At 40.5% G+C, this 13949-nt stretch overlaps 1 protein-coding gene across 4 annotated transcripts in view; it reads left to right on the forward strand.

Moving 5' to 3' along the window:
• The window catches only part of LOC115175883 (collagen alpha-1(XIV) chain-like), a 101732-nt gene that overhangs the window by 39823 nt on the left and 47960 nt on the right, over positions 1-13949 (forward strand). For all 4 annotated transcript variants that reach the window (XM_029735492.1, XM_029735490.1, XM_029735491.1 and 1 more), the window contains 9 exons: positions 2158-2297; positions 2637-2763; positions 3147-3286; positions 3803-3935; positions 4293-4361; positions 4819-4961; positions 7456-7585; positions 8820-8942; positions 11236-11385. In XM_029735492.1, coding sequence (XP_029591352.1) covers positions 2158-2297; positions 2637-2763; positions 3147-3286; positions 3803-3935; positions 4293-4361; positions 4819-4961; positions 7456-7585; positions 8820-8942; positions 11236-11385 — 1155 coding nt within the window. The remainder of the gene's footprint in view (positions 1-2157; positions 2298-2636; positions 2764-3146; positions 3287-3802; positions 3936-4292; positions 4362-4818; positions 4962-7455; positions 7586-8819; positions 8943-11235; positions 11386-13949) is intronic.

Below are 13949 nucleotides of genomic sequence, written 5' to 3' on the forward strand. Positions count from 1 at the left end.
GTGGTGATCCTAACTGACCTAAGACAGGGAATTTTTACTCGGATTAAATGTCAGGAATTGTGAAAAACTGAGTTTAAATGTATTTGGCTAAGGTGTATGTAAACTTCTGACTTCAACTGTACGTGTCGTTCCACGAAATGAGTGCCTTTTGCGTTCCTTTGATATTTTAAGTAGAAATTGTGCACCCATATTTTCACACTACTTTTAACCTAAATCCAATGACATGGTGAAACTTGTTATTGATTTGACGTTGAATTCTCACAATTCAACCAAATGTACATCAAAACTTGATGCTGAACTGACGTCTGTGCCAGTGGCCAGGTAAACTCCCCACTCTCTCTACCTGTTTACCACGCAGGACTAGGTGGCTCACTGGGTCTGCCTTCCTCCTGAAATCAATGACCAGTTATTTTGTTTTGTTGATGTTGATTGTGAGGTAGTTGTTATTGCACCAGTCATGAACCCTGTTTACTTCTGTTGGGAAATGCAGTCATCTGAGCGGTCGACAAGGGCGCTGTCGCCTACATATTTCACTGCCAAGCAGTCTCCGTCGGAGACACTCAGGTCATTGGTGTATATGGAGAATAAGACTGGGGAGATGCTAGTTCCTTTGGGTGGAACCGGTAGATGAACACAGAGGAAGGGCTGTTGTGTTGTTGAACTTGGCATACTGCCCCCTGTTCAGCAGGAACTCCAGCACCCACAAGGTAATGCTGGGGTCAATCTATAGGTAGGAGAGAAGGTGAGGCTGCATGCAGTTAAAAGCAGAGTAGAAGTCTAGGAAAAGGATGCACACATAAGAGTGAGCCCTCTCCAGGTGTGTCATGGCACTGTGCAACAACGTCAGGATTGCATCCTCCACTGATCTGCTCTTCCTGTATGCAAACTGTGTTGGAATACACTACCGTTCAAAAGTTTGGGGTCACTTAGAAATCTCCTGTTTTTTGAAAGAAAAGCACATTTTTTGTCCATTAAAATAACATCAAATTGATCAGAAATACAGTGTAGACATGGTTAATGTTGTAAATGACTATTGTAGCTGGAAACGGCAGATTCTTTATGGAATATCTACATAGGCGTACAGAGGTCCATTATCAGCAACCATCACTCCTGTGTTCGAATGGCACGTCGTGTTAGCTAATCCAAGATTATCATTTTAAAAGGCTAATTGATCATTAGCAAACCCTTTTGCAATTATGTTAGCACAGCTGAAACTGTTGTTCTGATTAAAGAAGCAATTAAACTGGCCTTCTTTAGACTAGTTGAGTATCTGGAGCATCAGCATTTGTGGGTTCAATTACAGGCTCAAAATGGCCAGAAACAAGAACTTTCTTCTGAAACTCATGAGTCTATTCTTGTTCTGAGAAATGAAGGCTATTCCATGCAAGAAATTGCCAAGAATCTGAAGATCTCGTACAACGATGTGTACTACTCCCTTCACAGAACAGCACAAACTGTCTCTAACCAGAATAGAAAGAGGATTTGGGAGGCCCCGGTGCACAACTGAGCAAGAGGACAAGTACATTATAGTGTCTAGTTTGAGAAACAGATGTCTCACTAGTCCTCAACTGGCAGCATCATTAAATAGTACCTGCAAAACACAAGTCTCAACATCAACAGTGAAGAGGTGACTCCGGGATGCTGGCCTTCTAGGATGTTATTTTCATGGACAAAATTTTTTGCTTTTCTTTCAAAAACAAGGATATTTTTAAGTGTCCCAAAACTTTTGAATGGTAGTGTAGATCCTTGCCAAACTTTAAAACCTTTCTCTCCAACTTCATTTCCAATTCCCTCATGAACCCAGTTCACCTTCACTGCATCCTTTTCATGCTCCCTGCATCTAAAACTAAATGCTGACCCTGATTTAAATTGAGGTGAATGAAGCGCAGCAAGAAAATCCAGGGAGTAATTCTAAGCAGGACTTCTAGCCCTACCTAAAGTAAAGCTCCTTGTTAAATTTTAACTTTGCCAGATAATGTGTTTTGTGCGCAAAAGGCCATTCTTCTGCCCTTTTGTTCCTCAGAGAGGAACTCTCAAACAAAAAGAGTCACGTCATGCACCGGCGGGAGGGTGACTCAGGTTCTTGCGTTTAATTGGAACCGTATTAGGGTTGACCTGTGAGCCGTGTTCCTGTTCTCTGCCCCCCTCTTCTCCCAGTACCCCTGACCCCGGCGCGGAACCTGCGCTTCTCCAACGTCGACCACAGCTCGGCCAGACTCACCTGGGAGGCGACGTCCAAGAAGGCCAACGGTTACCGCATCATGTATGTCAAGACCAATGGAGTGCAGACCAATGAGGTGAGTGCTCACGGCACTTTGCCAATAATGTAGCAGGACTTTAAGCCCATGAATAGATTGTGTTAATGTTAATGTCGAAGACTTTCCCCCTAAAGAAATAACTTTCCAAAGACAGTTAGCATCTTGCTAGCATATAAACCTTATAGAATGTGATATATAATCTGATATATGGTTCTGCCTGATGTATAGAAAAGTAGGCATCACTGGAAGGATACCATCTTTATGAGATGAGATAAATAAAATAAATAAATATATTTATATACAGTATATATGTTTTATTGTCACATAGAGGGACTCACACTGACCGTTAACCCTGACCTCTCTCTTCGGTGGCCGTAGATGGACGTTGGCCGCATCAGCACCCTGTTGCTAAGGAACCTGACGTCATTGACCGAGTACACGGTGGCCATCTTTGCTATCTATGACGAGGGCCAGGCAGAGCCCTTGACTGACAGCTTCACCACTAGTAAGGCTGCCTCTACCTGTATAAGCAATGCTATTGGCAGCTCTTGGCTTTCAACAACAGCCTTTATAATACAAAAAAGGCCATAAATGCTGTGGCTTGTAGAAGGTGCCATAGAAATATAATTACTAAAACGGACGTTCCCATTCAATTCAACGTTCCTTGATGGATGGGCATTCTATTTCTCTGGAAAGTGCTACCAAATTATCTAGCTGCATTTGAAGAGGAAACACTGATGTAAGTCATGAACACTTTCTTACATGTGATAAAGTCTATCTAATAGAGAGTGCTGACTGTGAATATGACCACTCATATGTGGGATGCCAAAATGATGTGGAACTCCTTCCATTATTTTGAGGCTTCTTTACCCTTTGTGTCTAAACCAGAAAGGGTCCCGGAGCCTCTGAACCTGAGGAGCAGTGAAGTCTCCACAGAGAGCTTCAAGGTCACCTGGGAACACTCAGCCCAAGACGTGGTCCTTTACAGACTCACATGGACCCCCATCAGAGGAGGAGACACTAAAAAGGTCTGTGTCTGGCTGTCTTATCTACTGTCTGGCTGGCTGGCTGACTGACTGGCTGGCTGGTTGAATGGATGCACAGTTCTCTTTCTGTCTGTTACTGCAATTATGTTTCATTCTGGTGTCTCACATCAGCTAAAGAATCTATGACTGCAATTGAATTGTCTCTGCTAGAAGGTTTTCAGCTATGTGATTTCTCTCAGGTTATGCTTGCTGTATTGGAAGTTGTACAACTCACCTCCCACAATGCTTGGCATACTTTCTATCACATCCCTGAGCAGTTAAAGATTGACCATCTATCAGGCACTCATTGAATAGAATATTGACACAAAGCCAGTCATGCTAGATACAGATATGGATTGCTTACTTACCTTCTACAGTATGTGTTTTGAAGTGTTATTTTGAAGCCCTTTTGGTAACTGTAGAATTCCGGTCCGTAAGTGCATTTGGTAGCAGCATAAATATCTGACGTTGACTCAACTTCTCTCTACATTCCCCTCCCGCCCTCCCTCTATGGTGAAGATGCTAGTGAATGGTAAAATGAATAGCCACCTGCTGACTGGACTGAGGCCCATCACTGAGTACGAGGTCTCTCTGATTGCCGTCTTCAGAAACGAGGAAGAAAGCAACGCCGTGACCCTCACAGAGTCAACAGGTTAATTAAAGAAAACTCCACTCCAATCAGGGTTAATTGAACATTGGGGATTGTATTGATTATTGTATTGATTTAGTGTTGCCACTGTGCTACTGCTTGCTCTTTGGGGGCTTTGAGGCGGGTTACGATTAAGCACTTTGTGACTTTCAATGCATTTGTTAGAATCGTGCATGTCTACCACACACAGCTTACAGATACATACCCATGTCTTGTATGTGAGACTGGTCTTGAGAAAGACCTTGGTGCTGAAACATTGTTATTAAACAGTCTATAGTTTAGACTCCCCTCTTATTCTTCTTTTGAAGGCTCAATATACACATTTACTTAATTGATCTGACCATTTTGTCTGTTTTTCAGTGGCAAGAACAACGACTACCACAAAAGCTACTACTACCACAACTACCACAAAAGCTACCACCACAGCAGGTCAGTCTTGTACTGTAAAGATTTTTATAAAGAGATTTTTGTGGGAGCTTTTAATAGTATTTTCCCCCAACTAGTCCTGTTGATTATAACAGTGATGGTAATGATAAGGGATTGCATTTAAATAGTGCTTTTCACTTGGTTTAAAATTGCAACTCACCTCATCAATAATATGTTGCTATGATCTCACCAGGATCTCTGTGTTTTGTTTGCTGTCTCTTTCTGCACTGTTGCATCATTAGTCTAATGATATTGTGTTTATTCAAATGTATGCATCCACCCACACCGTCTGCATAGTAAAGCCACCTGGTGTCTCTCTCCTCACCCCATTTTCCACCTCCCTTTCTCAACTCATCCTTTTTCAACCTCCCCCTCCCTCCACCCTTACTCTCCATCACTACCCTCTTTTTCTACCTTCCTCCAACCTCCTGTACCCTCTCTCCCTCCCTCTTTCACCCAGTTGTGCGTCTGGGTGTGAGGAACCTCCTGCTCAGCGATCACACCACCTTCAGCATGGAGGTGTCCTGGGAGCTGCAGGACCGCAACGTGCGTCAGTACCGCGTCGCCTATGTCACCGCCAGGGGAGATCGTGCCGAGGAGACGGTAAGACGCAAACAAGAAGAATTCCTTTCTTCTCCATTAGTATGATTCTCAATATCTCCACAGCCTAGCTCTTTACAATGTCAGCCCTCCCTCTAATTCATATTTAAGATAAACAGAGTATGACCCCCCCCATGCTTCCTAGTATGACCCTCTTATACGGCCACTACAATAAAACCAGCCCCTTGCTCTCCCATTAGCGATAAGCTTACATTGTCTGAATGGATTAGCGTTGTATTGACGTCAGTCATTCAGCCAGTGTCTCTTGAGAACGCACTGCTCTTGGTGACCATCCAATGATTAGATATGTATGTATGCGAGAAATTGGGGTTGTATGGTAGTCTTTAAGCGTTTGTGCCAGATGCATAGTGATATAGTGTTTAATCAGATTCCTTATCTATTGATATCAGAATGTTATAGTCCGCTTTGTATTTGAAAACTGGTGGTGGGAATGTAGTCGATAAGTAGTACTTATCTCTTGTATGAACCTTGCTGGTTTTGTAATGCAGCATCCTAAACCAATGTTACAGCCTCATTGAAAGATAACTATACAATGCAATCATGACTTTCAATGACAAAACCAATTCATTCCTAGTCCACTGCTATAGTACAGGAAAACTGGGAAAAGCCACTGAAACCTCGCATTTGATTTCTGAATTCACTGGCAACTTTCAGCACCACAGCCTGAACAGCTCCCATCCAAACACAGGTTATTGAAGGCCAGCCAAGCAATAAGAGCAGTAGAGTGGAACCCACAGCCCTACTTTGTAGTAAAGTCAAGGGGATTGAGAGTTTGCATTCTTCACAGATACTTCATTCCCAACTAGTTTGAACTGGACAAATTATAAATAGTTTGAGGGAGCGACCAAGTTATAATTTTTTTTAGGCAACGACGGTGGCACTGGGACTTGGCTACTTGGGTCACACTCCGTCCTGCGGTCCCCCCCTTCGAAAAAGATAGCTGCTATTTTCATCAAGTTGGCCTGAAATTGATTTGTCAAACACGCCGCTTGTCACGGCTTTGGAACTTTTTGGGATGTAGGCGAGGCTAGACCTCACACACTCGGAATGCAAACAGGAATGAGAGGAGGAATGGAGAGTGGATGAGAGAGAAACAGAGACGAAGAGAGAGGGAAGAGGACGAGTGGCTGCAGTCCAGAAATGACAGACATTCTAGGTGATTCTGAAATTAGACAGCCTACATTACGAATTCACAGTGTTCACATGTCGAGTTATGCGTTGTGCAGTACATTAGTCAATTAACGTCTATAGCCTAACTCCTGAAAGTTTAAAAGTATCTTGTTTGACTATTTTTCCAATTAAATGTACTGATATCATTGTTTAGATAGACATTGAATTTGAAATGGAGGTATAGACTATTATTAATTACATTTATTCATAAATTGGGGGCAAAGTACAAAAAAAACATGCTTTTAAATGTTTACTTTTGTAATCCGACAGTCCAGGTCACAACGGGCAATCACACAGCTTTTGCTCTCGTTTCTCCCACTCTTCATACCTCTCTTGTCTCTCACCTCCTCTGCCCCTTTGTGCAGGCTGCTTCCTCCTTTATCCCCAAGCACTCCCTGGCTTAACGACTGACAGCCTTTCCTCGTTGGGGCAGGAAGTCCATATAAGGCTTGGGGGTGGAGCCAGCTACCTGCAAGATATCTCTCCTCAATTACCACTCCCCTCAGCTCTCCCTGCCGTCTGCCACAGTACATACAGAGATTCACACGCAACCAGAGCCAGTATGATTCAGATCTAGTTTTCTGCTCAAGTGCAGACCTGACATGTTCTTAGCTATTTTTGGGACGTATTCTTCTTTGTCATTCACTGTCATTCATTCCCCTTCATGCCCTAGACTAGAGATTCTCCTGAATACAGTAATAACTTCCTTCATCTGTGTCTTGTAATCATTCAGTTTACTCAGTCATTTGCTGAATGGTTTTCTTCAATACAGCATGTTCATTCATGCACTATCACACGTTATTGCACATAACGTAAGGAGATGAAGATTAGCTTGGCGGCAGGTAGCCTAGCGGTTAAGAGCGTTGGGCCAGTAACCAAAAGATCACTGGTTCAGAGCCGATTTGAGCAAGGCACTAACCCAATTGCTCCTGTTAGTTTGCTCTGGATAAGAGCGTCTGCTAAATGATGTAATGTAAAAGATGTGAAAACGGAAGTCAGATCAATCTCTCTGTTATCACTAAAAACAAATATCATAGAGCTCCTATTAGCTAGCCTGATACCAGATCTTTTTGTCTGTCTTGCCAACTCCTATGGTCATTGTTTGGCATGACAATGACCAAGCAATGACGCACATCCAGGTCTGGTGCAAGGCTACCTATTAGCTGTATCTGTTCTTCTGATACAACTCCAGTACATTTAATCACCAGTCACATCGACCCAGCATGTCTCTTCACCGACCTCCACTCCAGACAATACCAGAACCTTGTCGTCCTCATATTGTGATTGGCAGCCGTGTGTGTTCTAGAAAATGGTCCCAGGTGGTCAGAACAGCCTCCTGCTGCAGCCACTGCTGTCTGACATGGAGTACAAGGTGACGGTCACCCCGGTCTACGCCGACGGAGACGGCCCCGGTGTCAGCCGCATGGGACGCACCTGTAAGTCTGTCTGCATGACCTTCTCTCCATGGTGACACGGACTCTAAGATATACAGTACCAGTCAAAAGTTTGGACACACCTACTCATTCCAGGGTTTTTCTTTATTTTTACTATTTTCTACATTGTAGAATAATAGTGAAGACATCAAAACTATTAAATAACACATATGGAATCATGTAGTAACCAAATAAGTGTTATACAAATCAAAATATTTGAGATTCTTCAAAATAGCCACCCTTTGCTTTGATGACAGCTTTGCATGCTCTTTGCACACTGAGTGAACAAAACATTAAGAACACCTGCTCTTTCCATGACACGGACTGACCAAATTAATCCAGGTGAAAGCTATGATCCCTTATTGATGTCACCTGTTAAATCCACTTCAATCAATGTAGAGACAGGTTAAAGAAGAATTTTTAAGCCTTGAGACAATTGAGACATGGGTTGTGTATGTGTGCCATTGAATGAGCAAGACAAAAAATGTGTCTTTGAACGGGGTATGGTAGTAGGTGCCAGGCGCACCGGTTTGAGTGTGTCAAGAACTTAAATGCTGCTAAGGTTCTTAATGCTTAACAGTCTCCCGTGTGTATCAAGAATGGTCCACCACCCAAAGGACATCCAGCCAACTTGACACAGCTGTGGGAAGCATTGGAGTCAACATGGCCAGCAGCCCGCCCCCGGTGGTTGTCAGAAGCTGAAAGCACCCACATCATTAACAAACATTTTTGAATGGAATTCACATTTTCATTCTTTATCTTCCTCAAATGCTTACATGAGTAATTACTGGAGAAGGTCTGGAGAAGTACAGGTCTGGAGAAGTCATGCTAACTACTGAATAGAGTTGTAATTCAGTCCAACGCTGTGAGTCTGACTCAAAGTTAGTCGTCTTAAAGCCAATCAGACATGTATCGTGTTTAATTTAAGAACTCCCCAGTGTGTCTTTTTAGGACAGGAAACTGAGTGACTCATATGTACGCAGAGTTTCTCATCTACAATTCATAACTGTACTTGATGAAAATGTACCTTATTACTGAGTGAGTTCTGTTCTCTCTCTCTCTCTGTCCATCGCTCACTCACTCTATACCTCTATCTCTCTCTCTCCCTCTAACTTTCTGTCTGTCTCTTTCGTTCTTTTCCCCTTTAACTCTCTCTATATCTATCTGTCTCATGTCTCCATACTTATTTCCCATCTATCCATCTCTTCTTTCATTCTCTCTTTCATTCATCCTGCAGTGCCACTGTCTGCTCCTAGGAACCTGAGAGTGTCGGAGGAATGGTACAACCGCTTCCGTATCACCTGGGACACGCCCCCATCCCCCACTATGGGCTATAGGGTCGTCTACAAACCCATCTCTGGTATGTACACGCACATTCATGCCCCCCCCCCACACACAGTACAGCTTATTTCTAAAGTTAGCCCATCTTACCCACATAAACCCTACATTATCTATACTGCCAATTAAAAGCATCTATTATACAGTCCATCTCTTCCTTTTACTACTACTATTACTACTACTACTATTACTACTACTATTACTACTACTATTACTATTATTACTAATATTACTACTACTACTACTGCTACTATTACTACAACTATTACTATTACTACTACTGCTGCTATTACTGCTACTATTAATATTAATATTATTACTACTGCTAATATTACTATTGTTACTACTGTTACTGCTACTACTATTACTACTACTACTAATACTAGTAATACTACTATTACTAGTACTACTATTACTACTGCTATTGCTGTTATTACTACTACTATTATTGCTGCTACTACCATTGGTCTATTACTACTACTACTATTATTACTACTATCACTACTACTACTACTACTAGTACTACTACTACTGTTACTACTACTATCAGTACTCCTTCTACTATTACTATTACTACTACTATCACTACTACTATCACTGCTAGTTCTACTACTACTATAACTACTACTACTATTACCATGACTAATACTTCTACTACTACTATTAATATTACTAATACTTTTATTACTACTACTGTCACTACTACTACTAGTACTAATACTACTATTATTATTACTAGTACTACTACTACTACGATCACTACTACTACTACTACTACTACTAGTAATATTACTAATAGTACTACTACTATCAGTACTCCTACTACTACTATTACTACCACTACTACTACTAGTACTATTACTACTATTAATACTACTACTACTACTACTATTACTAATACTACTACTAGTACTACTATTACTAATACTACTACTAGTACTATAACTACTATTACCACTACTATCGGTACTCTTACTACTACTACTATTACTACTACTGCTATTACTATTACTACAACTACTAATACTATTAATACTACTATTACTATTACTGCTACTAATTTTACTACTACTGCTACAGTATTGCTATTATTACTACTATTATTACTACTACTACCATTAGTATATTACTACTACTACTACTACTACTACTATTATTACTACTATCACTACCAATACTAGTACTACTACTACTATCAGTACTCCTACTACTACTCCTACTACTAGCTTCCCTGTGGCTTAGTTGGTAGAGCATGGTGTTTGCAACGCCAGGGTTGTGGGTTCGATTCCCACGGGGGGCCAGTACAAACATTTTTTTTTTAAATGCATGAAATGAAATGTATGCATTCACTACTGTAAGTCGCTCTGGATAAGAGCGTCTGCTAAATGACTAAAATGTCAAATGTAAATGTACTACTATTACTACTGCTACTGTTAGTATATTACTACTACTACTATCACTACTACTATCACTGCTACTACTAGTACTACTATTATTGCTACTATCTGTACTCCTACTACTACTACTACTACTACTATTACTACTACTACTATTACTACTACTATTAATATTACTACTACGATGATTAGTGTATTACTACTACTTTTATTACTACTACTATCACTATTAATACTACTATTACTACTACTATCAGTACTCCTACTACTACTACTACTACAACTACTAGTACTATTACTAATATTACTACTACTATCAGTACTACTACAACTATTACTACTAGTACTACTATTATTACTACTACTATCACTACTACTACTATTACTAATACTACTGCTACTGCTACTGCACACACACAGTGGAAAAGTGCATGAATCCTCATTCAATATATTGTGTTAACTACAAAGGATGATCTTCTGGGCCACCTCCTACGCTTGTGATCCTATTCACATGTGATCTGTCCAATTCATCACCTTCTAAGCACAAAATTCTTATTAACAGAGAAATACCTATCATGCTATTGATAGGATGCCCTCTGGTAGAGGGCAAACCGCATTGACACAAAACATGTTTAAAACTTTCCACACAATTATGTCTAAAGCTATTTTCTGACTGACAAGCCACTACACTCAACTCCACTTCACCCTTAATACGATGTAGTATTCATGAAATTCAAGCAATCACGGACAGCTGAAAAAAAATCAATAATGTCTTAAATGCTCCTTAGACGAGAGTAGCCTATGAGTTCTGCAAGCAGTGTGCTGTAGTATGTGTGGTGGTGAATGTGAGCTGTCTCTCTCTCTCTCACACACACACACACACACACACACACACACACACACCTCTCTTCTCCACAGCTCCGGGACCTGCTTTGGAGACCTTTGTGGGCGAGGACGTGAACACCATGCTGATCCTGAACCTGATGAGCGGTACTGAGTACGGCGTCAGGGTCATCGCCTCCTACACTACCGGCTCCAGCGAGACCCTCACCGGCAAGGCCAGGACATGTGAGTAGACTAGCCCCAGGTAGAATGGGACTTGAGAATGGATACTTTGCATAATAAACAGTTAATGAATCGATTATTCAACTTATTTAACTTATTTAACTCAGCGCCTCCAGATAGAACGGGACTCCAGAATGGACACTGTGTATACTGTAACTGCATAATTACTTACTTACTTATCCTCTTCGTGCTTACAGAACATAACAAACCTTTATTCTAAACAGTTTAATACTTACTACAAGATCTTTGGTCACATTGACGCTCATCAGAAACAAGACAATTGACATAAAATATAGGCATTTTTAGATATTATACCACATTCGTTAGTCATCATCTTCTTTCCATGCCAATGTAAGGTTGAGTTAGACCCCTCTCTACATTTACCCAGAGTGATTAGGGTTCAGTGCCTTGCTTAAGGGCACATCAACACATTTTTCACCTATTTGGCTCAGGGATTCGAACCAGCGACCTTTCAGTTACTGGGCCAAAGCTCCTAACCTCTAGGCCACCTGCCGCCCCTGTAGGTTGACTGGAACTGTCTGAGTCAGTGTGAATTATTGAGTAGCACTGCTTCACTCCATCAGAGACTGAAGACGCCACAATGATATCAAGTGGCCCGGCAGGCGTGCCTAATGTAGTACCAGTGTCAGCGACTCAGCACTGTAACAGAAATCATTGTCTTATTAGAGCTGGCAGCTCCCAGATAATCAGATTGTAGGGAGGAGTGGAGACTAGAGACTCGCATTCGTTTGCGTTAAGACTATGATATCACCTTGTGCATAATAATTAAGCAAAGCACGCTTGGGTAGCGCGTGATTTTGAAGGGCATAGATAGCAATATAGCCATCAGGATAGGGGTGTCTCTTGGGTGGAGTTTGATTCCTGACTGACATACAGTGAGCATGTTAAAGAACAGGGCACTATAATAAGAGAAAATGGGGATGGCTCAATGTCATGTTTAAGATCTCCTTGTCTTACTGTTATTTTTAAATATAGTTGTGTTGTGAAAGTTTATGAATGGCTATATTTTATGTAGTATGTAACACAGTCTACCTTAAATATTATGAATTTATTCATATGCATTGTAAAATTTGCATGTTCCAAGATGTGCAGATGAGATAATTTACCAAACAGTTGTGGGTAAATTTGTTTTTGTGACTCTCAGTACAAAACATGGACATAATTTATTCCAAACTCCCCAAAACACTATATCCACCAATGTTTCACATTTGTGTTTTTTCCTCTGAAATTATTGCTTATGGGTACTTTCATGTGTATAAAATATTACTGTTCTCAGATTTTTTTATGCATATATTTTAGATGTGTAGTAAAATGTAATTTTTTTTTGCAAAACGCTATATATCCATTGTTTAGCTGGATGGAATGTTCGTATCCTGTATATTTGACTGTGATACGTGGTTGTCTCACTTAGCTTGTAAGATACATTTACTTACTGTAAGTCGATCTCGATAAGAGCATCTGTTAAATGACAACAATGTCAAATGCAAATGTTATATATACAAATCTCATATTACTGTATTGAGTTATATTAATAGTTTAAATTTTAAATATTGATGTCACAAATTTATCATTTGTAAATTTCTTTGTTAAAAATGTAGTTATTTGTTACATTTGACTCTGTAAAACATAGCTGTACTACATACTTCTCTGAGTGAGGCGGATATATAGCATTTTGCAAAAAAACATAATTATTTGTCTCTCTGAAATGAAACCATCAAGTGATAGATTTTAAACGAATACATGTCTGTCATTGAACAACTCCATGCCATGATTAGATAGTGAAAAAACATACCAATCTTTTTCATATTTTCTTTAAACAATATAACCTAATTTACTAACATTTCTGAAAATGGATATGTAGCGTTTTGGAATGAAACTGTACTGTATGTCCCACTGAAATATTCAAACCCATAGCAGCACCCAATAATGAGATTAATAAATGTATGCATATATTTGCATAAATGGTTTGTACTGTTGATCGTTAGGAGTAAGATACCGGCACCATATTTCAACTCCCAAAATAACTTTTACGCAATGAAAAATACATGCGTGGGTTACGGAAGCCAAGACTCCATATGTTTAGAGTCCTACCCAGATGGAGACATATGCTGTGTGGCGATAGATGTAGCGCCTGACGGTAAATGTCTGCTCAGTATTGTTAAGGATATGCAGGGCTTGTGCTGTATCATTTTATCACTGGTGTTTTTACCGTCACTGCTCTGGTTAAAATCAAGTCATGATGACAAGATTACAAGTCTTCCCTGTGGCTCAGTTGGTAGAGCATGGTGTTTGCAGTGCCAGCATGGTGTGTGCAACGCCAGGGTTGTGGGTTCGATTCCCACGGGGGGCCAGTACAAAAAAAAAACGCATGAAGTGAAATGTATGCATTCACTACTGTATGTCGCTCTGGATAAGAGTGTCTGCTAAATGACTAAAATTTAAATACAATCCAATATGTTGCAGTATAGCATTACAGTCTACTGGATACTGATCCATAGACATGCTTTTCAGTCTTAGGCCTGTTGTGAAATGGGTTCCAGTATGAT

This window comes from Salmo trutta, chromosome 36 (genome assembly GCF_901001165.1).
Source record: "Salmo trutta chromosome 36, fSalTru1.1, whole genome shotgun sequence".
Taxonomy (NCBI): Eukaryota; Metazoa; Chordata; class Actinopteri; order Salmoniformes; family Salmonidae; genus Salmo; species Salmo trutta.